This window comes from Tenrec ecaudatus, chromosome 12 (assembly GCF_050624435.1).
Source record: "Tenrec ecaudatus isolate mTenEca1 chromosome 12, mTenEca1.hap1, whole genome shotgun sequence".
NCBI lineage: Eukaryota > Metazoa > Chordata > Mammalia > Afrosoricida > Tenrecidae > Tenrec > Tenrec ecaudatus.
Genome location: NC_134541.1, coordinates 98,145,453 through 98,168,650, shown reverse-complemented (window position 1 = coordinate 98,168,650; position 23,198 = coordinate 98,145,453). Strand labels below are relative to the sequence as shown.

The 23,198-nt window shown below is 41.2% G+C and overlaps 1 protein-coding gene across 2 annotated transcripts in view; it reads left to right on the top strand.

The window, feature by feature from the left end:
- The window catches only part of MRTFB (myocardin related transcription factor B), a 264,346-nt gene that overhangs the window by 95,210 nt on the left and 145,938 nt on the right, over nucleotides 1–23,198 (top strand). For both annotated transcript variants that reach the window (XM_075564270.1, XM_075564268.1), the window contains exon 3: nucleotides 13,798–14,000. In XM_075564270.1, the coding sequence (XP_075420385.1) occupies nucleotides 13,847–14,000 (154 nt within the window). In that variant the 5' untranslated portion in view covers nucleotides 13,798–13,846. The remainder of the gene's footprint in view (nucleotides 1–13,797; nucleotides 14,001–23,198) is intronic.

Here is a 23,198-nt window from a genome sequence, read left to right as displayed (position 1 = left end):
AGGGTTTTTGTACACGTTCCTTTTCCTTCCCTGTCACTCTCCCCCTCCGCCCCCGACCATGTGTCTCTCCCAGTTCTGTTTTCCAATTCATTTCCATTTTGACACCTAAGTGTTGCATTTTCACAGACGGAAGTTAGGCTCTGAAACCAGCCCATCTCAGTAATCTGTCTGCATCCAAAGAGAAGTCATTAGAGTGAAATTAGGAAGCACAGAGAAGGGATTTAGTACCAGGAGCAGAAATGTTAGGTGGATTCCAACTGCCACTATATTTGGTTAATAGCTAGGCACTCAACTAACCCTTGTGCCACAGAACTCTTTAGGGGACTTTTGGCTTCTCAAAATGTAGTCCTTGAGTGGCCAACGAGCTGAGAAGCAGCCAAGCCCACATGGAAGAAGTATACCAGCCTGTGTGATCACGAGGTGTCGAAGGGATCAGGTTTCAGGCATCAAAGAAGAAAAAAATCATATCACTGTGTGCACACCTTTCCAATATGATCGCTGAGGATGGATGGGTGCATGGGAAAATGTGGTGAAGAAAGTTGATGGTGCTCGGCTATCAAAGGCTTGAAGGTAAACAAGCAGCCATCTTGCTCAGAAGCAACAAAGCCCACATGGAAGAAGCACACCAGCCTGTGCAATCATGAGGTGTTGAAGGGATCAGGCATCAAGGAACAAAAAATCATATCATTGTGAATGAGGAGGGGTGCAGAGAGGACCCAAAGCCCATCTGTGGGCAACTGGACATCTCCTTGCAGAAGGGTCAGGGGGAGCAGACGAGCCAGTCAGATGCAGTGTAGCAATGATGAAACATACAACTTTCCTCTAGTTCTTAAATGCTTCCTCCCCCACACTATCATGATCCCATTTCTACCTTACAAATCTGGTTAGACCAGAGGATGTACACTGGTACAGATAGGAACTGGAAACACAGGGAAGCCAGGGCGGATGATCCTTTCAGGACCAGTGGTGAAAGGGGCGATACTGGGAGGGTGGATGGACGGTGGGATAGAAAGGGGGAACCTATGACAAGGATCTACAAATAACCTCCTCTCTGGGGGGATGGACAATGGAAGGGTAGATAAAGGGAGACGTCAGGCAGTGTAAGATATGACCAAAAATTTTTTATAAAATATCAAGGGTTCATGAGGGAGGGGACAGCGTGAAGGGAGGGGAAAAATGAGCTGATACCAGGGCTCAAGTAGAAAGCAAATGTTTTGAGAATGATGATGGCAACAAATGTGAGTGACACAAGGGATGATTGTGATAAGCGTATGAGCCCCAATAAAATTATTCCCCCCAAAAGGAGTCCTTACTGCCCCTCACTCTTCAGGCTTAGGGTATGATACCACCAACCTTTATGAATTCCCCAATTCTAGACACCTCAGTCATCCTCAACTCTTGGCCTTCAGGTCCTCAAGCCTTTGAAATGTGCCTCTTTGATTTTACTTGAACTCATTCTCTTTCCTGCATTTCCACTCTCTGAATGCCTTCACCAATCCTGGCTTTTTCCAGAATTATCTTTTGACTGCTTTGTTGGTTTTTGTTTCTTTAGGTTTAAAATAACTGCATTTTAATTTCCTACGTTGGCTTGATCCTCTGCCTTCTGTTCCCTTGGCCACACGAGCCCTCATCAAATTTGCTGCTGTTTTCTGATAACTATTCACACTGCTGAGCTTTTACTGATGAGAACAACTTTTGTGCCTGAAAAATTCCTCCTCATCCTTGAAATCTTTTATTTAACTCCCCCAAATACAATTAGGCACTGAGTTCTCTAGGTTCCCACAGCATGTACAAACTTACACTTGTGTTTAATATACTGTTATAGTTGGCTTCTTGCCTTTCTTCCTGCTTATTGAACACATGGTTTTATCCCAACTGTAGTGACAAGGTTCCACTACCCCAGTGGTTCTCAACCTTACTACTGCTGCGACCCTTTAATACAGTTCCTCATATTGTGGTGACCCCCCCCAACCATAACATTATTTTGGTTGCTACTTCATATCTATAATTTTGCTACTGTTATGAATCAGGTGACCCCTGTGAAAGGGTCATTTGACTGCCCCCCAAAGGGGTCGTGATCCATAGGTTGGGAATTGCTGCCCCCTATACCATCTATCACTAACCAATTGTACTCAAATCTCTAGAACTGGGACCCTCCAGCATCAATCTTTCCGTTTTAAAAAAATCATTTTACAACAATCCATAATTCAGTTAGATCAAGCAATTGCTGCCACAATCATTTTCAAAACATTTTCTTTCTTCTTGAACTCTTTGATATCAGCTCCCCTTATCCCCTCCTGCCCCAACCCTACCCTACACCACCACCCCGAACCCATAATGGTGTGTGTGTGTGTGTGTGTGTGTGTGTGTAGCCATATCTTACACCATTCAATATATTCATTCACCTACAATTTTGTTATTTGTACCCTTCTAGTGGGGTTATACAATCATCTCTACTATCGGTTCCCCATTCACCTCCCCCCTTCCCGTACCCTCAGGGAATTATTACTCTTGTTACTATTTCTGAAGGGCTTATCTATCTTGGATTTCATGCATTGAACTATCTTAATTATAAAAGAACACACACAGGTCTCACAAGATTAATGAGGTAAAACTTACACCATAATGGTAAGGGGAGCTAATATTAAAGAACTATAAGATATTTATGTTTTGTCAGTGTTATACTGCGCCCCCTGGATATATCATCTTTTCCATGTAGCCATTCTGTGAGGGCCATTCCAGTTATTGTGCAGGTGGGTTTTGAGTGTCCATTTTGTCTATGCTCCTTCATATCAATTTGATTGTTTGTTTTTGAATTTCTGATAACTATTCCTGTTGACACCTCATGGTGGTTGTGCTTCTTCCTTGTGGGCTTTGTTGCTTCTCTGCTAGATGGCTGCTTGCTTTAACTTCCAAGCCTTTAAGAACCTAGACACTGTATCTTACAATGTCACATTGTTTGAATAAACCATTCTTGTACTGAGGTAAGATTTAAGTAGAGGCCCAATGTCCATCTGCTTCATTATTGTGTGTGTATGTGTGTATACATAAATACATATACACATATTGATATTTATGTATCTTTTACTTTATTATTCTTTCCTCTGTACTTTTTTTCCTTCCTCCTGCCCCACTACCATGTTTACCCCATTGTTCACCTCTCAGTAATTTCTCTTGGATACATTTCAATTGATCAAACATGACCAGAAACCCTTCACCCTTCTCACCATCCATTTTAGATCCCTTGCTATTCCCCTGGTCTGTCGTTATTTGTTCATCAGCCCCCACCCTTCTTCTTCTCCCATGCCCCCAGAACCATGGGACCCATTGCTGTCTCCTTGGGATTGCTTACCCTGCCATTTTTATATTGATAAAAGAGAAAAAAAGAGGGATGATACAAATAGTTCCAGGTCTAACTGTTGTCTTGACCCAGAGTAGATGAATATCCCTCTGTTTAATACCAGACGTCCTGTTATAATCATTCAGCCCAATTCCCTTTTCTTTCGGGGATCCATAACCCTGAACCCTCTTGCCCAATAGCAGTTATACCCTTTTAGTTCTCAGCATTCATGTCCAAGGGGCGCCCCTTCTACAAGACCTTATTGCTTTTTCTGTAGTCAAGGATGATGTTATCTAGTGTCCCACCCCGTTGTACCTTTAGACTTTCCATGTGATCCCCTTGTGAATATCCCCCAACCAGTTCAGATGAAGTGCCAAGCACTGCCCTCTCCCCCTCCTCCCCCCAAGTCAGAAGTCTACAATCAAGATTGCTCAGGGACTTTCTGGCCTTGCTCCAATTGCTAGTCTGGTGCACTCCCCTCTTGGTTTGCCCCCACGTGGACAGGTCAGGCTGTATTCCCAAACTGTATCTTCAGTGCTGTCCTCTCAGGACACATATCTGAGCTGAGACCGACCTTCCGGTCCTCTCTGTAAAGGAGGAGCTGCTCCAAGCAGGAATATCGCCCTCAAGGCTTACGAGGTCTTGTTTCTCTCTCCCTTTCCCGTGGAGACTAACACAATACCCTCCCCTTGGGTGGGTTAGTGCCCTGGATCCCCATTGCCATCTCTTTTCTAACCCCATCCCTATAAAGGCATACAAGGGGTGTGTGGAAGATGTCCTTCCACACAGGTGCTACCTGCATCTTTAAAATTTCCTTCCTTCCTTCCTTCCTTCCTTCCTTCCTTCCTTCCTTCCTTCCTTCCTTCCTTCCTTCCTTCCTTCCTTCCTCATGGTGTTTGGCTTGGCTCTTGCCAGAGTATCTGATCTTCAGCCTGGGAACTGTGGGATATCTATATATATTTTTCCCCTATGCCCATCCTGTTGTTTGAACTTACCTCAGTGGACTCAAACTCTGTCCACGAGACTAGAGGCTTCATTGTTTCATCACTATTATTTAGGAATCCCTAGTAGGGATCTAGATTTTCCATTGTGTGTACATATCAGAGTTTTTTAATCCAATCATCTGTTGATGGAAATTTAGGCTGTTTCCAATTCTTTGTGATTTTGAACTGAACTGTACCGTAATGAGCACAGATGTGTGGTCGCTGCCTGTCTCTTATTTCTTCTGGGTGTATGCCCAGTAAAGAGTAGAACTGCTGGGTCGTAAGGTAACTTGATTTCCATTTATTTTAGGTATCATTAAATTGCTTTCCACAGTGACTGTATGTGTCTATAAGACCTATCTCACCACACCGCCTCCAACATTTGCTGCTTTCTGGTGTTTTTTTTTAATTAGACCATCCTTATGGGTATTAAGTAGTATCTCATGGTTGTTTCGATTTACATTTCCCTGATGGCTAATGATCAGGAACAAATTTTCATGTTTATCCACCATTCAGGTTTCCTCCTTTGTGAATCATCTGTTCAGGTTGTTTGCCCACCTCAGTGGGGTATTCATTTTTTTTCTTATTGTAAAGTTGCAGGGTTCTGTAGATTTTAGTAATAAGACCTTTGTGTATTAGCGTTCTCTAGAGAAACAAAACCAGACAACTAATGATTAGATAGGTAGGTATGTAGGTAGGTAGGTAGGTAGGTAGGTAGGTAGGTAGGTAGGTAGGTAGGTAGATAGATAGATAGATAGATAGATAGATAGATAGATAGATAGATAGATAGATAGATAGATAGATTGATTGATTTATACAGCATAAAAGAATATAACAGCTAATTAGTCCACACACTAGTACAGAGGGCTCAGTTCAAATCACTTCTGTGGAACAGTTAATCTACTGGAAGTCCTTCAACTCAAAGAGGGCTGCTGTGCCCAAGGTTAAGGAAGCAGACAGCTGAGTCTTCCCTTGGGCAATGCAGGCCGAGGCTGCCCACAGGCAGCAAACATCAGGACCAGTCATCAACAGTCAGTAGCTCAGGAATTAGTGTAGCAGGCCTAGATGGGATATCGAACTCAAGCAATGCAAGACAACAGGATTTACCAGCTTCAAGCTTAAGTGATGTACACACAAGCAGCATGGCAAAACAGGTCTCAAAGGAACCTCAAACTCTAGTGACATGATCTACGGGTTGGCTGTCCCACAGGTAGTGTAGCTCACAAGTTGTGGCAGAAAACTAGCTAAAGCAGCTGTAAGATGGTCCAATCACCAGAGAGCAAGAGAGCCAGGGGCGGCCCTTGCCAAACCATTTATCTCTCTGTGACCTGGTTAATTCCACATGTTCCTGTTGGCCAGGTTGGCACAATAAACCTACCTATCACACTTTGTCTGATATGTCATTACTAAGTATCTTTTATCAGTCTGTGAGCTCTCTCATTACTCTCCTGATGAAATCTTTAGATACACACAAGTGTTTTATCTTCAGTATGGTCTACACATCTATCTTCTCTTCCTCTAGGTGTGTATCCTTCATTTTTGCTGATAGCCCATGTATTCTCTGTACTCGGGTTCTTATCATTGTCCCATTTAAAAAATTTTTCTTTTTGAAGATCATTTTACTGGGGACTCTTACCTCTCTTATAACATCAATTGTATCATGCATATTTGCACCTATGTCACCAGCATCATTTTCACTTTCTATTTTAACCCTTGGTATCAGCTACTCTTTTTTCACTCCCTCCTCATCCTTCCACCTCATGACCCCTTGATAAACTATAAATTGTTATTATTTTCATAACTTACACTATCTGCTGTCTCTACCCATATTTCTGTTGTTTGTCTTCTGGGGGTGGGCGCGGAGGGTTGTTGTACTTTAATCATTGTAATCAGTTCCCTCTTCTTCCCCTCCTTCCCTCCTACCCTTCTGGTATTGCTTCTCCCATTTCTTTTCCTGAGGGCTTTATCTGACCTGGATTCCGTGTATGGTGAGCTCTTATCTGTACCAGTATACATTTATACATGCTCCCGTCTAGCCAGAACTGAAAGGCAGGACTGGGATCATGATAGTAGGGAGTGAGGAAACCTCAAAGACCAAGGTATGTTGTATGTTTCATAGGTGCTATGTTTCACCTTTGTTGACTCATCCCTTTCTTGTGACCTTTCTGTGCGGGGATAACCTATTGACTACAGATGGGTTTGGGGTCTCTTGTTTCTGCTCTGACCCCCCTTGTTCTCAACAATGTTTTTGTTTTGTTTCTGGGTTTTCTGTTCTTATCCATTGGTCTAAGTATCAGTATACCAGTACCATGCTGTTTTGATAGCTTTGGTTTTAAAAGTTTTAAAGTCAGGTAATGCAAGCCCACCCACTTCTTTTGGAGGAGTTCTTTACCAATTCTGGGTTTCTTCCCTTTCCATATGAAGGTGGAAGTCAGTTTTCCATTTCTTTGAAAAATTATGTTGATAATTGTATCAGGATTACATTGAACCTATATAGTGCCTTAGATAGGATTGACATGTTCTTTACAAAATTGAGTCTACCAATCCATGAGCATGGATATATTTGAATTTGTGAAGGTTCCTTTTGGTTTCTTGTAATAATATTCAGTAATTTTCCTTGTACAAATCTTTTGGTTTTTTAGTTGGGTATAACCCTGGGTATTTCAATTTATGATTGGCTGTTGGCATGGGTACTGGTTTCTTTATCTCTTTTTATTGTAATCCTGTCAGTTATATATAGCAACCCAAATGACTTCTGCTTGTTAATCTTGTATCCTGCCACTCTTGTATCATGCCATATTCCTTTTTTGCTTCCAGCAACCCTATTGTGGAGCCTTTGGGGTTCTCAATATATAAAATGGTATCACTTGCAAATAATGATAATTTCACTTATTCTTTCACCACATGTATACCTTTGATTTTCTTCTGGGACTTTGTTGAATAAAAGTGAGGCAAGGGGCATCCTTGTCTGGTTCCCTTTTTCAGTGGGAATGCTTGCAACTTAGCTCCATTGATGGTGACGCTGGCTGTTGGCTTTTCATATATAGCTATAATTATATTGAGGTAGTTTCCTTCCACGCCTATATTTTTTAGTGTCTTAATTAGGAATTGGTGTTAAATGTTACATATATTTTTCCTGTGTCTATTGATATTATCATGTGGTTCTTGTCTTATTTCTTCTCAATGAGGTAGATAATGTTGATGGATTTTTGAATGTGGAACCATCCTTGCATCCCTGGTATGAATCCCACTTGGTGATGGTGAATTATTAGTTTTATATACTTTTTAATTCCATTGGCTATGATTTTGTTAAGGATTTTTACATCTATGTTCATTAGAGATATGGGCTATCGTTCTCTATTCTTGTTAGATCCTTTACCAGTTTTGTTATTATTGTTATACTAGCTTTATAGGATAAATTTGGGAGTTTACTTTGCTTTTCTAAGTTCTGGAATAGCATGTGTAGAATTGGTGTCAGTTCTTCCCTGAATGCTTGGCAGAATTCTCCTGTGAAGCCATCTGGGCCAGGTTTGGTTTTTTTTTAAGTTGGTAGTTCCTTGATAACCTCTATTTCTTCTTTTGCTATGTGTCTGTTCAAGTTCTTGATGTCTATATGATAATATGGGGAGATCATTTGGGGAGGGTTTGTTTTTCCCCGCTATTGTCCATGTCTTCCAGGTTGTTGTATTCCTTAGAGAACAGTCCTTCATAGTACTAGTTTCAATGGGGTCAGTTGTTATTTCCCCTGTTTCATCCCTCAACCTGGATATTGATGTCTGCTTCTTCCTATCTTTTGTTAGGTTTGGCATTGGTTTGTCAATTTTGTTAACCTTTTCGAAGAACCAACTTTTTACTGAGCTGATTTTCTCCATAGTTTTTGTTTTCTCACTAACTCATCTCTGCCTTGATTTTTATAATTTTTCTTTTGCTATTAGAAGGATTACTCTGTTGACTGTTCCAACTGCTGAAGGTTTTGTTTGAGGGTATCCACCATAAGTCTCTCTTCTTTGTATGCACATTTGTCACAATCAAGTATCCTCTGATTATTACTTTTGCTGTATCCCATAGATTTTGTTAAGTTGTATTCTCATTCATTTCTAGAAACTTCCTAATTTCATTTCTAATTTGGGGCAATACCCAGTCCTCTGGAAGAAGTAAGTTATTAATCATCCAATTATTTGCCCTTGATATCTTAATCCTTCTTTTGTTGATTTCCAGCTTTATGGCGTAGTGGTCAGAAAAGGAACTCTGAGTGACCTCTATATGTTTGAATTTGTTCAAGTATGACTTGTGACCCAGCTTATAGTCTATTTTCATATATGTGCCATGTACACTTGAAAAGAATGTGGATTTTTTTGTAGTTGGATGGAGAGCTCTGAATATGTCTTATCAGGTCAAGTTGTCTTATTACAGAGTTTAGTTCTGTAGCTTCCTTGTTGAACTTCTTTCCCACTGATCTATCCTTCTCGAAGAGTGGTGTTTTAAAGTCTCCTACTATGATTGTCGATCTTGTGATTTCTTTTTTCATCTTTTGAAGGATTTGCTTGATGTATTTCATGGGTCTCTTGTTTGGCATGTATATGGTTATTATTCTCACTGGCTCTTGGATTACTGATCCCTTAAGCATTGTATGATGCCCATACTTCTCTCTTGTTTTGTCTTATACCTTAAGATCATTGCTGGGTTTTGTTTCCCAATCCAGTCTGATAACCTTTGTCTTTTAATGGGTGAATTCAGGTCATTGACATTCAGAGTTTGTGTTAGTCTGGGTAGACTAGAGAAACAAAGCCATGGACACACACATGTGTATAAGAAAGAGATTTATATATAAGAGAAATTGAACATTGAGAAAACACCCCAGCCCAGTCCAGCTCAAGTCCATAAGTCTGATATTAGCCTATATATAAAGTCCTCCTCAGACTCACAAAATACATGCAATGACGCCAAATGCACAAGACCACAGGCCAGTAGGTAGAAAGTATTTGGACCCAGTGTCATTAGAAACATCTCAGCGCTGGCAGGGATCTCTCTGTGGCTTCTCTGGCTTCCGAGGTCTGGTTGCATCCATGTGACTTGTCTTCTGCAATGTCTCCCAGGGAGTAGCAGAGAGAGAGAGAGAGAGAGAGAGAGAGAGAGAGAGAGAGAGAGAGAGAGAGAGAGAGAGAGAGAGAGAGAGGTGTCTTCCACCTCCAAGGAGGAAGTGCCAGAATTCTCAGGAGAAGGCCATGCCCATAGAAGCCTTATTGGCTTACTCCAAATTGACAGCCTAGATTCCAACCCTACACTCTTAACCTGGCGGTAATCCCGAGTGTGGCTTGGGGTAAATGTTAAATGTCAGAAGAAGTTTATCATACCCAGAATGTCTACTAGAGAGATTAAAATGAGTAATTTCTTAAGAATTACAGGCCTATAATATAAAACAACAAATTTTATGCAAAACAATGTACTGCTTTGGGTACAAAATTACGAACATAATTAAACCGCCTGAGAGGTTAATCCTTAAATTGACACCAGATCAGGTGACTACCACAGAGTTATTACATCTATCTGTGGGTTCTTTGCTGTCATCTCATACCTTTTGTGATAGACATTTTTCTTCCTTCCTTAGCAGTCTGTTTGGGGAATTCATTTTTCCGTTCTTTTCACTGTTAGGTCAAAGATGTCTTGGACATTACTTTCATTGTTCTGACTTCTGGGTAATGTTACACTATGTGGTGGTCTCATCTTGTGCTCTGTGCATGTTGTTCTTCTGACCAAAGTGAGTTGGAAATTAATTTTTGTAGTGCTGGGGTTTTTTTTCTTTTGATGTGGTTTCTAAATTTTTCCTGATCTGGGAAAACCCTTACCTCTCTGTTTATTTTGATGGAGAGTTTGGCAGGCGAGAGGGCTCTTGGGTTACCATTATTCTCCTTCAAGTTTCGGAAGATGATACTTCATTTTTTACTCCTCTTCATGGTTTCTACTGATAAGTCTGAGTATATTCTTATCTGCATACCCTTAAAGGTGACTGCATTTTTTCTCTAGCTGCTCCTGTGATTTTCTCCTTTTCTTCAAAGTTGGATAATTTGACTACTATATGCCTTGGTGTGTTCTTCTTGGGGCTCAGTCTAATTGGTGTCCTCTCTTCTTCCTGGATGATTGTCTAATTTGCCTTCATTAAATTTTGGAAGTTTCCTTCTAGGATCCTTTCACTATAATAAGTATAAAAAAGATCACAGTGAAGTTCATGATAACTTGAAAGTATTAAAAGTTGAGGGTTTTCTGTATTATGAAACTGGAAAGTATTTGATTATATAAAAATGTAAATACTAATTCTTAATACCTTAAGAATTTTTTATTATAGCAGAAATAGCAATATACTATTAAGAAAATATGTTCATATATACTATTGACACAATTTTATTCTTACATTAGCAATTACATTTTTTTAAAACTATATCATCAGGTGGCCAAGTAGTTGCTATCCATGTGCATTGGGGAAAGAACAAACCAAAAAAATACCCCTTTGTCATTGAGTCTATTTCAGCTCATGGCAACCCTATCGGACAGGGTAGAATTGCCCCTCTGGGTTTCCAGGACTGTAACTCTTTATGGGAGTAGAAAGCTTCATCTTTCTCCCATGAAGCAATTGGTGGTTTTGAACTACTAACCTTATAGGATCACAGGCCAACATATTACCACATGTCCCCAGGCTCCTCGGAGGAAGACAAGATAACATAAAAAGAACACAGTGTTGCCATCATTGATTTTCTTAATCCAATGGCACAGAGTTCTGTTTTTCTAAAGTGTATTTGACCTGAAAACATCACCGTGTTTGGTCATAGGTCTTAAGATTGAATACTTTTCAAGTGGGAATTACTTTGCATATATAATTAACTTTGTCTTTGAACTTTCTGCTCCAAGTCATTCTCTTGTTTGAATTTAGAAATTTCTTTTCGCTGGCTGTCACGCACGCCTTCTCCCACTGCCTGTAATTCACCGAAGCTTTAAAGAGTAGGCAGGCGCAGCAGTCTTACTGCCCTCAACCGTTTTGCTGAGTGTCTAAAGGCGATCTGTCTGCTTTCATTTGATCAATTGTATCGTATACTTTGAAATGTGGCATAGACAGCCTCTAAATTGTCTGATGGATAGTGCTTTTACTATCTTATTTCCTAGAATATTCGGTAAATTATTTTTAGTAGCTAGCGAGAAGAGATTTGGCTTTGTACTTATACTTAGTTCAAAATAAATGTTAGTGTGTAGATTTTCAGACCACCATGATCCAGTAGCCTAGCATGGTTTTTGCCGGTGTAGATACCCACCCTTTATCCTACATTATGGACTATAGTATAAAGTTTCTAGCCCTGGTCGCATAGTGGTTACACATTGGCTTGTGATCAGCCTGGCCTGTAGTTCAAAACCACCAGCCTCTCCTCGAGAGAAAGACAGGGTTTTCTACTCCTGTAAACTGTTATAGTCTCAGAAACCCACAACGGGGGATCGCTATAATTTCGTATGGGCTCGATGGCTGTGGGTTTGGTTTATGAAAGTTTTAATTGGCAGAGGAATTCTGAGTAATTTTTTTTTCCTGAAAAAGGGACAGTAAGCCAAATGAGTTTGGGAACTTACGAAATAGAAGAATAAGTAAAGATGTATACTTTTATTTTTTTCTCTGACTAAATAATATCTGACAATGAAGTGGTTTGGTTTTTGGCAGCAGAAACTATATAACAAGTTAGTCTAACTAGTACTGGGTCTTGCTTTTGCTTAATACTGGATAGATAGTAGATTAGTTTCATTTTAGAATGCAATATATTACTGGGATTTTTAACTTCATGTTAACTTTAGTAACATTTTCAGTCTATTAGATCTAGACAAAATCATATTTTCAGAGTTCTTTAAGTTAAAATGAAAATAACTGCTTTACTTCATAACTAAATTATGACACAATGAAACATTCCATTCAAATGCCATTTTGAAAAAAAATTTAAATAAATAAAATTTTTTAAAATGCCATTTTGTTAGGATCTCAGAGACTACTAGACAAAGAGTGTTTAGGTTTGATGTTTGATTTCAGTTGCAAGCAGTCGCAGTTAAGTAGACCTCAGGTGATGGCTTGCAAATTTGGTAGTAGAATTCCAGAAAATATAGTGTGTAGAGCAGTGGTTCTCAACCTTCCTTATACCGGGACCCTTTCATACAGCTCCTCATGTTGTGATGACCCCAACCATAACATTATTCTCGTTGCTGCTTCATCACTAATGTTGCTGCTGTTTTAAGTCATAATGTAAATATCTGATATGCAGGATATATTTTCATTGTTACAAATTGAATATAATTAAACATAATTAAAGCATAGTAATTAATCACAAAACAATATGTGATTATATATTGTGGAATATTTATGTTTGCCGATGGTCTTAGGCGACCCCTGTGAAAAGGTCAGTGATCCCCTAAGGGTTCGTGATCCACAGGTTGAGAACTGTTCATGAATATTAAGTTAAACATTTTTAGTTGTGTATGCTTTTCTCATGGCTATGTTTTGTAAAAGACTTTCTTTTCTTAGCATTTTCTTAATTTGTAAGGCTGTTTAGTAGTTTGTGGTGAGATACCATCAAGTAGGTTCCTACCTTAAGTACAAACCAAAACACCACCCCAATATGCACCATTCTCACAATTGCTCTTATGTCGCAGCCTTTGTTGCAGTCACTGTGTCAATTGAACTCACTGAGGACCTTCCTCTTTTTGCTGTCCCTCTATTTTACCAAGCATGGTGTCCTTCTCCAGGGAATGGTCTCTCCTGATAACATGTCCAAAGTACTTGAGGTGAAATCTCACCATTCTTCCCCCTAAGGAGCATTCTGGCTGTACTTCTTCCAAGACAGATTAGTTTGTTCTTTGGGCGATCTGTGGTACTTTCAATATTATTCCCATTCCCCAGTACCATAATTCAAATGGGCTTGCTGAGGGCTCTCGGGCTAATGGAGAGTCATTCTCTAAAACAGTACTGATTCTTATGAGTGTTGAGGAATGTAAAGTTATTTGATTAATAGGAATTAAGATTTTTTTTTTCATGATTGCCCTACTTGTATCAGTGTGATACGGGCTTCAAAAAATTTTTGGGAAAAATCCCAGTATGTTTTCATTAAGTTCACTTTTTTCTCATTCTGTATTCATGAAAAGGTTAACTAATGGCACTAATTGCTGTCATTTCTATAACCCTATAACCCATGACTCTAAAAGTTACACACAATGATTTTGAACTTTGATTTACCTTATATGTACTTTATTTGGATGAGACTCATAGTAACCTTATATTTTTTATAAGGAATCTGAGGTCTAGAGAAAGTAAACGAATTGGTAATGGCCTTATCACAGTGAAACTAGGCTAGAATCCAGAATTCACACTTTCATATCTGGTGCAAATTAGAGAAAAAGAAATACCCATTTCCCATACCAAAAGAAATGCCATTTACCCATTGTTTGTCTCAACAGTCTTTTCAGCAGACCACATTTAGGAGTTGTTGCCAGCGGCTGGGACACAATGGATCACACAGGGTCAGCAGACACTGAGGAGGAGTTGGGACCATCAGCTCATCTTGTTCCAAGTCCTCAAAGCGAAGCTGTTGCTCATGAATTCCAGGAGCTCTCCTTGCAGTCCAGCCAGCACTTACCCCCGCTGAATGAGAGGAAGAATGGTGAGTCCTCCAACTTGTGCACTGGCAACTTGTATTGGAAGACTTGCAGCCAGAAATCCTTCTGTAGCCTTTGTCAGTTATGTTTGTGTTAGTCGCTTTTGGCAGAAGATAACCTCGTAGACTGGCTGGTTCGACTTAGCAGCAGAAGTTCACTTTCTATCCAGTTCTGTCATTTTTTTCTCCAATAAGTGGCAACAGTAAAGCTCTTTTTAAAAATGTTATTAATTGGGAGTTAATACATAGGTCATCCCATAGTCAATCACATCAAACAATATTGTACAGTTGCTCCCACACTCTGTTTCCAAACATTCTCTTCCTTCCTGGACTATTTGACATTGTCTCCCTTTTACCCCATCCCTCTCCATTTTAAAACTTGTATAGTATCTTCCATTATCAATAATAGTTTATCGATAAAGGGTTTGTTTTAAAGTTTACCAAATTTCTATGTACAAAATGCTATGTAAAATAAGAACCACTCACAAAAGTATATATTTAGATTTGGATATCAAAAGACAAAGGAATTTAAAAAGTGTAACCAGGTAGGCGATTTTTCCTCATCATAACCTCTGGGTAGCAGCTCTCCTTAAGTCGTACATCCCTAGAAGCATGTGCTACAGAGGACAACATTTAATCTACAGGGTGGGGAGAGGGGCCAGCCTGCCACACCCACAGGGCAGTAAGCCGAGAAGGAAAAAGAGAGAGTATGGGTCTAGATCCCACATGGGCACACCAAGCCTTGAGGACAATGTCCTTGCATGGAGCTGCTAAGGCACAGAGAGGACTGTATGGGCCGACAACAGCTCGAGACATGATGTCTTCTCATTGGAGCATACCGTGACAGAGGACAATACTGGAGATACATGGCAGGGAGTGAGTCAGGTCTGAAACCCCTACCGTGGGCGAACCAAGAAGGGAACATAACAGATCAGAAATGGGAGCAAAGCAAAGCCACAAAGCCCCTGAGGAGCCCCACCAAATAGACTTCAGGCTAGGAGGGGCAGTTCACTGAACCCTCCCATAACCGGTGGAGAGATAGTCATAAAGGTTAGTGGACAGACCTGGGATTATCTGTGCTTTTCAGGGTTTTTTGATAGTTATTTATTTTATTTTTTCTCTTTTTGTTCAATCTTTTGTTTTCTTTTTGTTTTGTCTCTGTTATTGTTGGTTTGCCAAGAAGAAAAACACAGAAGCAAGTTGAAGGAGAAAACAACAGGACCCATCGATGGTTTAGGAGGGATTTGTGGGGAAGAGAAGTCAGGGAAAGGGAGCAGTGAACTAACAGTGCCATAGACAAGGGAACAACTAGGGAATTAAATCAACAATGAGGAGGATATAGAGATCCTGGGGGTGTTGGAACAACAGCAACCTGAGAGGAATTACTAAGTGGAAGAAGAAGGGCAAGCGTGAGGGTGGAGTAGAGGAAGGTAAAGGGAACAGAGGAAAGATCTAGGAAGCAAAGTTATGGATAGAGGTATAAGCATAGGTGTGTACATATGTAAATATATTAACTTATAAAACAGAGGCCTGAAAGTACTGGGGGAGTACAGCGGAACAGCAAGGGAATGGAGTGGCAAGGTCCCCAGGGAATGCTGAAAGTGGATTTTGGGGCCAGGGTGTGTTGCCCCAACAGACTGCACTGGAAAACACTCCTAAGGACCAACAAACAATCCTTGAACTAACTACAAGCTTTTCTTTCGTGAAGTGTTTTGTTCTTTGTCAGTGGTTTGTTGTTGTGTTGTCTGGTTGTATACTGTTGCTTTGTTTTCCTCTCTCTTGTTTTCGTGCATGTTACTGTCTCGACAGGTCTGTCTAAATAGGACAGGCTGGATGAACTATCTGGAGGAAAAACAATGGGACCGACAGTTCCGGGGGGACTTGGGATAGGGGGAGGTGGGAGGGCAAGGAAGTGGTGTTAACAAACACAGGGACAAGGGAACAACATGGGACCCAAAATGGTAGTGAGGGGGGAGTAGCAGGCCTGGTGGGGAATGATCGAGGGTAAGATTACGTAAAGAAGAGGTATAGTTATAGCCCAGGTGGGGACGGAGCATGGTAGTAGGGCAGGAGGAAAGTCAAGGGAGATGGAGGAGAGAGCTAGGAGTTAATGGGGCATTTATGGAGGTCTAGACAAAGACATGTACATGCAAATATATATATGAGGATGGAAAAATAGATCTATGTGTCTATATTTATAGGTTTAGTGTTAAGGTGGCGGAAGGATCTTGGGCCTCTACTCAAGCACTTCCTCAATGCATGAATACTTTCTTTTATTAAATTGGCATTCTACGATGCTCACCCTCCCGACACAACTGCTGAAGCCAAAGCGGGTGAACAAGTAAATGTGGTGAAGAAAGCTGATGGTGCCCGGCTATCAAAAGAGATAGTGTCTGGGGTCTTAAAGGCTTGAAGATTAACAAGCGGCCATCTAGCTCAGAAGCAACAAAGCCCACATGGAAGAACACACCAGCCTGTGTGATCTCGTGGTCCCGAAGGGATCAGTTACCAGGCATCAAAGAACAAAAATATCATATCAGTGGCTGCACACCTCCATGATACGATCGCCAAAGACAAACGGGTGCATAAGCAAATGTGGTGAAGAAAGCTGATGGTGCCCGGCTATCAAAAGAGATAGTGTCTGGGGGTCTTAAAGGCTTGAAGGTGAACAAGCGGCCATCTAGCTCAGAAGCAATAAAGCCCACATGGAAGAAGCACACCAGCCTGTGTGATCACGAGGTGCCAAAGGGACCCAGGTATAAGGCATCATGCAAAAAAAAAATATATATATATATACATACATACACACACAGACACACACACACACACACACCATAGTGAATGAAGGGGGAAGTGCAGAGTGGAGACCCAAGGCCCATTTGTCGGCCACTGGAGATCCCCTCACAGAAGGGTTTAGGAGAGGAGACAGGTCAGTCAGGATGCGATGTAGTACTGATGAAGAACGCGGCTTTCCCACAGATCCTGGATGCTTCCTCTCCCCATCTACCTTGATCCGCATTCTACCTTGCAGGACTGGATAGGGCAGAGATTGTACACTGGTGCATATGGGAGCTGGAGGCACAGGGAATCCAGGGTGGATGATACCTTCAGGACCAGGGGTGTGAGGGGCGATGCTGGGAGAGTGGGTTGGAAATGGGAAACTGATTACAAGGATCCACATGTGACCTCCTCCCTGGGAGATAGACGGCAGAGAAGGGGAAGGGAGACTCCGGATAGGGCAAGATATGACAAAATTACAATCTATAAATTATCAAGGGCTCATGGGGAGGAGGGGGGAAAAAAAGAGGACCTGATTCAAAGGGCTTAAGTGGAGAGCAAATGCTTTGAAAATGATTAGGGCAAAGAATGTACGGATGTGCTTTATACAATTGATGTATGTATATGTATGGATTGTGATAAGAGTTGTATGAGCCCCTAATAAAATGTTTAAAAAATATATGCACAATCCAAAAAACAAAACAAAACAGAGGCCTGTGTACATATATATTTTAAGTCATTTTATTGAGGCTCATACAACTCTTATCAAAATCCATACATACATCAATTGAACAAAGCACCCTTATACGTTAGTTGCCCTCAGCCTTCTCAAAATTCACCTTCCACTTGGGTTCCTGGAATCAGCTCATTTTCATTTTTTCCCTCTGCCTCCTTCCCCGCTCCCGCTCCCTCATGAACCCTTAATAATTTATAAATTATTATTTTATCTTATCTTACACTGCCCAGCGTCTCCCATTACCCACTTTCCTGTTGCCCATGCCCCAGAGAGTAGGTTATATGTAGATCCCTGAGATCTGTTCCCCCTTTCTACCCCCACTTCCCTCCCGGTATTGTCATTCTCACCATTGGTCCTGAGGGGTTCGTCTGTCCTAGATGCCCTGTGTTTCCAGATCCCAACTGGACCGCTGTGCATCCTCTGGTCTAAGCAGGTTTGCAAGGTAGAATTGGGATCGTGATAGTTGGGGGGGGGGGGGTTGTACATATATTTATATGGAAATGCATTGAGGAAGTGGACAGACTTTGGGCTTCTGCTTAAGCCCTGCCTCAATGCCAGAAGACTTTGTTCTAACAACCTGGCATTCTGTGTTGCTTGCCATCCCGGCACGACCACTGAAGACAAAAATGGGTTCACAAGCAAATGTGGTAAAGAAAGCTGATGGTGCCCGGGTATAAAAAGGAAAAGTGTCTTAGGTCTTAAAAGCCTGAAGTTAAACAAGTGGCCATACAGCAAAGAAGCAACGAGCTTATAGGGAAGAAGCACACCAGCCTGTGCGATCACGAGGTGTCAGTGGAATCTGGTAACAGGCATCAGAAGACCAAAACAAACAAACAAAACATATTGTTGAGAATGGAGGGGGTCGAAGCAGAGACCCTAACCCCACCTATAGACAATTGGACATCCCCTCACAGAAGGGTCAAATGGAAAGGACAGATGAGCTAGCCAGGGTGCAGTATAGCACTGACAAAACATACAACATTCCTCTAGTTCTTTAATGCTTCCTCCCCATCCACCCCCACTATCCTGACCCCAATTCTACCTTTCAAATCTGGTTAGACTAGAGCATGTACACTGGTATAGATAAGAGCTCACAACACAGCGAATCCAGGACAGATAAACCATTCAGGACCAATAATGTGAATAGTGATACCAGGAGGGGAAGGGAAAGGTTGGGGGGAAAAGGGGGATCCGATCACAATGATTGACATATCACCCCACCCTACCCCCACTTCCACCCAGGGGGACAAACAACAGAAAAGTGAATGAAGGGAGACAGCAGTCAGAAGACATGAAAAAAATAATAATTTATGAATTATCCAGGATTCATGAGGGAGGGAGGGAGGGAGGGAGGGAGGGGGAAAATGACAAACTGATACCAAATACTCAAGAAGAAAGAAAATCTTTTGAAAGTGATAATGGAAACATGTACAAATGTCCTTGACACAATGAATGGATTGTGGTAAGAGCCCCCAATAAAATGACTTAAAACAAAAGAATATAAACAGCAACAACTAAAAAAGTAATAATTATCATTTATCAAGGGGTCACAAGGTGGGCAGGGAGGAGGAGCTGATACCAGGGGCTCAAATAGAAAGGAAATGTTTAGAAAATAATGATGGTAACATATGTACAGATATGTTTGATACAACTGATTTATGGGTTGTTATAAGAGCTGTAAGAACCCACAATATAATTATCTTTAAAACAAAAGGCATGGGCCTGATAGTGACCATCTTCTTCCCTGACGTTATTGTTGCCATTGTTAGGTGCCATCAAGTCAGACCTGGCTCTTAGTGACTCTGCTCCTGTATCATCCTCACAATTGTACTTAATTAATGTTGAGTCCATTGATGCCGCCACTGTGTCTGACTAACTTGTGGATGACTTGTCTTTTTCACTGCCCCTCCGCTTTACCAAACGTGATGTCCTGCTGTATTGGTTCCAAAACAGGGTTGTTGTTGTTTGTTCTTTTGGCAGTCCCTGGTACTTTCAATACTCTTCTTAAGCACAAATGCATCAATTTTCTTTGTTCAGTGTCCAACTTTCACATGCATATGAGCTAATTGAAAACACCGTGGCTAGGTCAGGCGCATCTTAGTCCTCAAAGTAACATCCTAGATTTTCAACACTTTAAAGAGTTCTTGTGTAGCATATTTACCCAGTGTAATACATTGTTTGATTTCTTCACTGTTACTTCCATGAGCATTGATTTTGGATCCAAGATGAAATAATTGACAACTTCAATCTTTTCTCTACTTCTCACAATGTTATCGTTTGGTTCAGTTGTGAGGATTTTGGTCTTCACAATGAGTTGTAATCCATACTGAAGGCTGTAGTCCTTGACTTCAACAGCAAGAGTTCAAGTTCTCACTTTGAGCAAGCCAGGGTGCGCGCGCCATGGACATATTTAAGGTTCTTCATGAACCTTTCTTAGCTCAGGGGACTCTGCAGTGTTAGAAAGCCTTGGAGCGCCTTTTCTGTGTACTCTGTGCTTCTGTCCTTCAGTAAAGCGGCAATTATCTAGACACCAGATAATTTTTTCAGTAGCATAACATCGTAAGTTACACAAAATGTCAAAATGGCAGTTTTCCAAACTGGAAACCAAAGGAAATACACTTACCTTTGGATTAATAATTTCTTCATCTCGATACCCTGCCCCCAGGTGTAGTAAAATGAAACCAGCAACACTACCCCTCCACTCACATCCTCCTAGTGCCTTGGGGTAGATTCTGATACCTAGTGGACAGAGTAGAACTGCCCCATAGAGTTGCCAGACAGTAATTATTATGGAAGCAGATGGGCACAGCTCTCTCCCACATAGTAGCTGATGAGCTCGAACTTCAGGCTTTCAGTCCACAGCCAAGTACTTAACCACTGTGTTGCTAGGACTCCTTCCACCCAGGTCTTCTTTAATGTATCGCTTTTCAGGATGGGTTACTCACTGCCAGGAAACATGTGGAATGAAGGCAACCCCATGGAGCATCGGCACCCCGGCAGACCCTGCACTAGGACACATTAGGACAGGTGAGGCTGTGATTGGCCTCATGCACACAGGATGGACCAGGTGTGACTTCAACTATTGGTGGCAACCAACCAGCCTGTTGATATGAAATTGCAACATTGTTCTCTCTTGTATGTCACAAAAAGATAACAATGCCTGAAAATAGATAAGACGGTTTGCATATATAGCAAAAGTTCCCTTGCTATTTACCTCTAATCTGAAAATATCAGAAGAGTGCAGTTGAAGGAATGATGAATCCGGAAAAGCTGGTAGACATTCAGGCTCCATGTGCCCTGGAATGCTGAATAATAGCAACTTGGATCTCACAGGCACACTTAACAGCACCACTGTTTTTGGAAATAAACTTCAATTTTACCCATTTTAGCACAAGCATCAGATTCGTGCTCTACTGGCATGGAAACAGCTTCCTGCGCCAATTCCAGGGGAAAGCTTTCCCATTTTCTCCCCCCACCTCTGACTGTTGCATCCTAATTTCAGAATTGGCAAATTTAAGCTCTCTCATATTAGTTCAGTAAGAAAGCGATAAGTTTTGATTTGACTGTGTTTTTGTTGTCAGATGCCATTGAGTTGATTCCTACCCATAGTGACCCGGTGTACAACAGAATGAACGAAACACTGCCAGGTCCTGCCCTATCCCCACAGTTTTTCATGAGTTTGAGCCCATTGTTGCAGCCACTGTGTCAGTCCATCTCATCGAGGATCTTCCTCTTTTTTGCTGCCCCCCTACCTTACCAAGCATGTTGTCCTTCTCCAAGAACTGGTGGCTCCTGAAAACATGTCCAAAGTCCATGAGATGAAGTCTTGCCATCTTTGCTTTTAAGGAGCATTCTGGCTATACTGGTTCCAAACCAGTTTTGTTTGCTCTTTTAGCAGCCCATGATACATTCAGTATTCTTTGTCAATACCATAGTTCAAATGCATTGATTTTTATGTGGTCTTTCTTATTCTACGTCAACTTTCACATAGGGTAGGGCTGTTTGGCTGGGTCATCCTTTCATGAACGAATATTTTCTATTCATTCTGTCTCTGTTCAGGAAATATTCAGTGATCATAGAAGCATCCAGTAGTGTCCAGTAAACATTGTATTATTCATTTTTAACATCCACGAATAGAGGTAGATGGTATTATACAATTATTTTTAACATGAAAACTAACAAGCACAAAATAATGTTAAAATTTATAAATACACACTGCACCTCAGAATTTAAGCTGAATTGACAGAGCTTTTCAAAGTTCTGATAAGTCGTATTTTTAATTTCTGTTTTGAAAGCCAGAAGTGTAAAGTTTACTTACAAAATACTTTCTTACATACTTTACTTTTCTGGATTCTGAGTTTTCCTCAATCACATCATTAATTTATTCAAGAAGATGGATCCAGGCAGTCCCTAGGTTAGGACTGTCCAGTTCACAGTTTATTGCGACCCACTATGTTAGTCTAGGTACTTTGGAGAAACAAATCCACCGAAATTCATGTATAAGAGGGAGTTTTATATAAAAGTTAAGTGCGCATCAAGAAAACATCCCCACCCAGTGCTGCCCAAGCCCACAAGTGCAACATTAACCCATATGTCCAACACCAATCCACAAAGTCCTCCTCCATCTCACAAAACAGACACAATGATGCCGATTGCAGGAGGAAAGCCAAGTCAGTGAACGTGTAAGCATCTCAGCACTGGCAGGGGTCTCCACATGGCTGCTCCAGCAGCCAGGGCTGCATCGGGGTAGGTCCATGTGGCTTCTCCTCAAGGATGTCTTGCAGGAAGTGAGCCTTGCTAGTTGAAACAGGGACCTGGCTAAGGCAGCTGCACCCTCGTCCGACCATCAGAAATCAAGAGACCTAAGAACTAGAAAGGCGAGGCTCACTGAGCCATTTATCCCTCTGCCCTTCAATTAACCCCACATGTGTTTATCAGCCAGGTTGGCACAATAAACTAACTACTTCACCCACCCATCTCCATAAAGCCAATTATATTATGTAATCAGTGCTCGTTCAGTTTGTAACATTCAGCATGCTCTACTTTGTGATACACATTAAAGCATTGTTGTCATCACTGTTTTGCTATCTGAAAGATGTCTTATTGGGTCTCACGTGCTTTGTATCATAGAAAGGTGCTCTATAGGAAAGGAAAAGGAAAAAGAGGAAAGAGCTAGGAGGTAAAGGACATTTATAGAGGTCTAAATAAAAGCAAGTACGTATGTAAATATATTTTTATATGAGAATGACAAAATAGATCAAGGTCCATATATGTAAAGGTTTAGTATTAAGGTAGAAAATGGACATTTGGCCTCTACTCAAGTACTCCCTCAATGCAAGAATATTTTGTTCTATTAAACTGGCATTCCATGATGCTCACCTTCCCCACACAATCGCTGAAGACAAAGCGGTTGCATAAGCAAATGTAGTGAAGAAAGCTGATGGTGCCCAACTATCAAAAGATATAGCATCTCAGGTCATAAAGGCTTGAAGGTAAACAAGCGGCCATCTAGCTCAGAAGCAACAAAGCCCACATGGAAGAAGCACACTAGCTTGTGTGATCATGAGTTGTCAAGGGGATGAGGTATCAGGCATAAAAGAACAAAAAATCATATCACTGTGAATTAGGGGTAGTGCGGAGTGAAGACCTAAGATGCATCTGTAGGCAACTGGACATCCCCTTACAGAAGG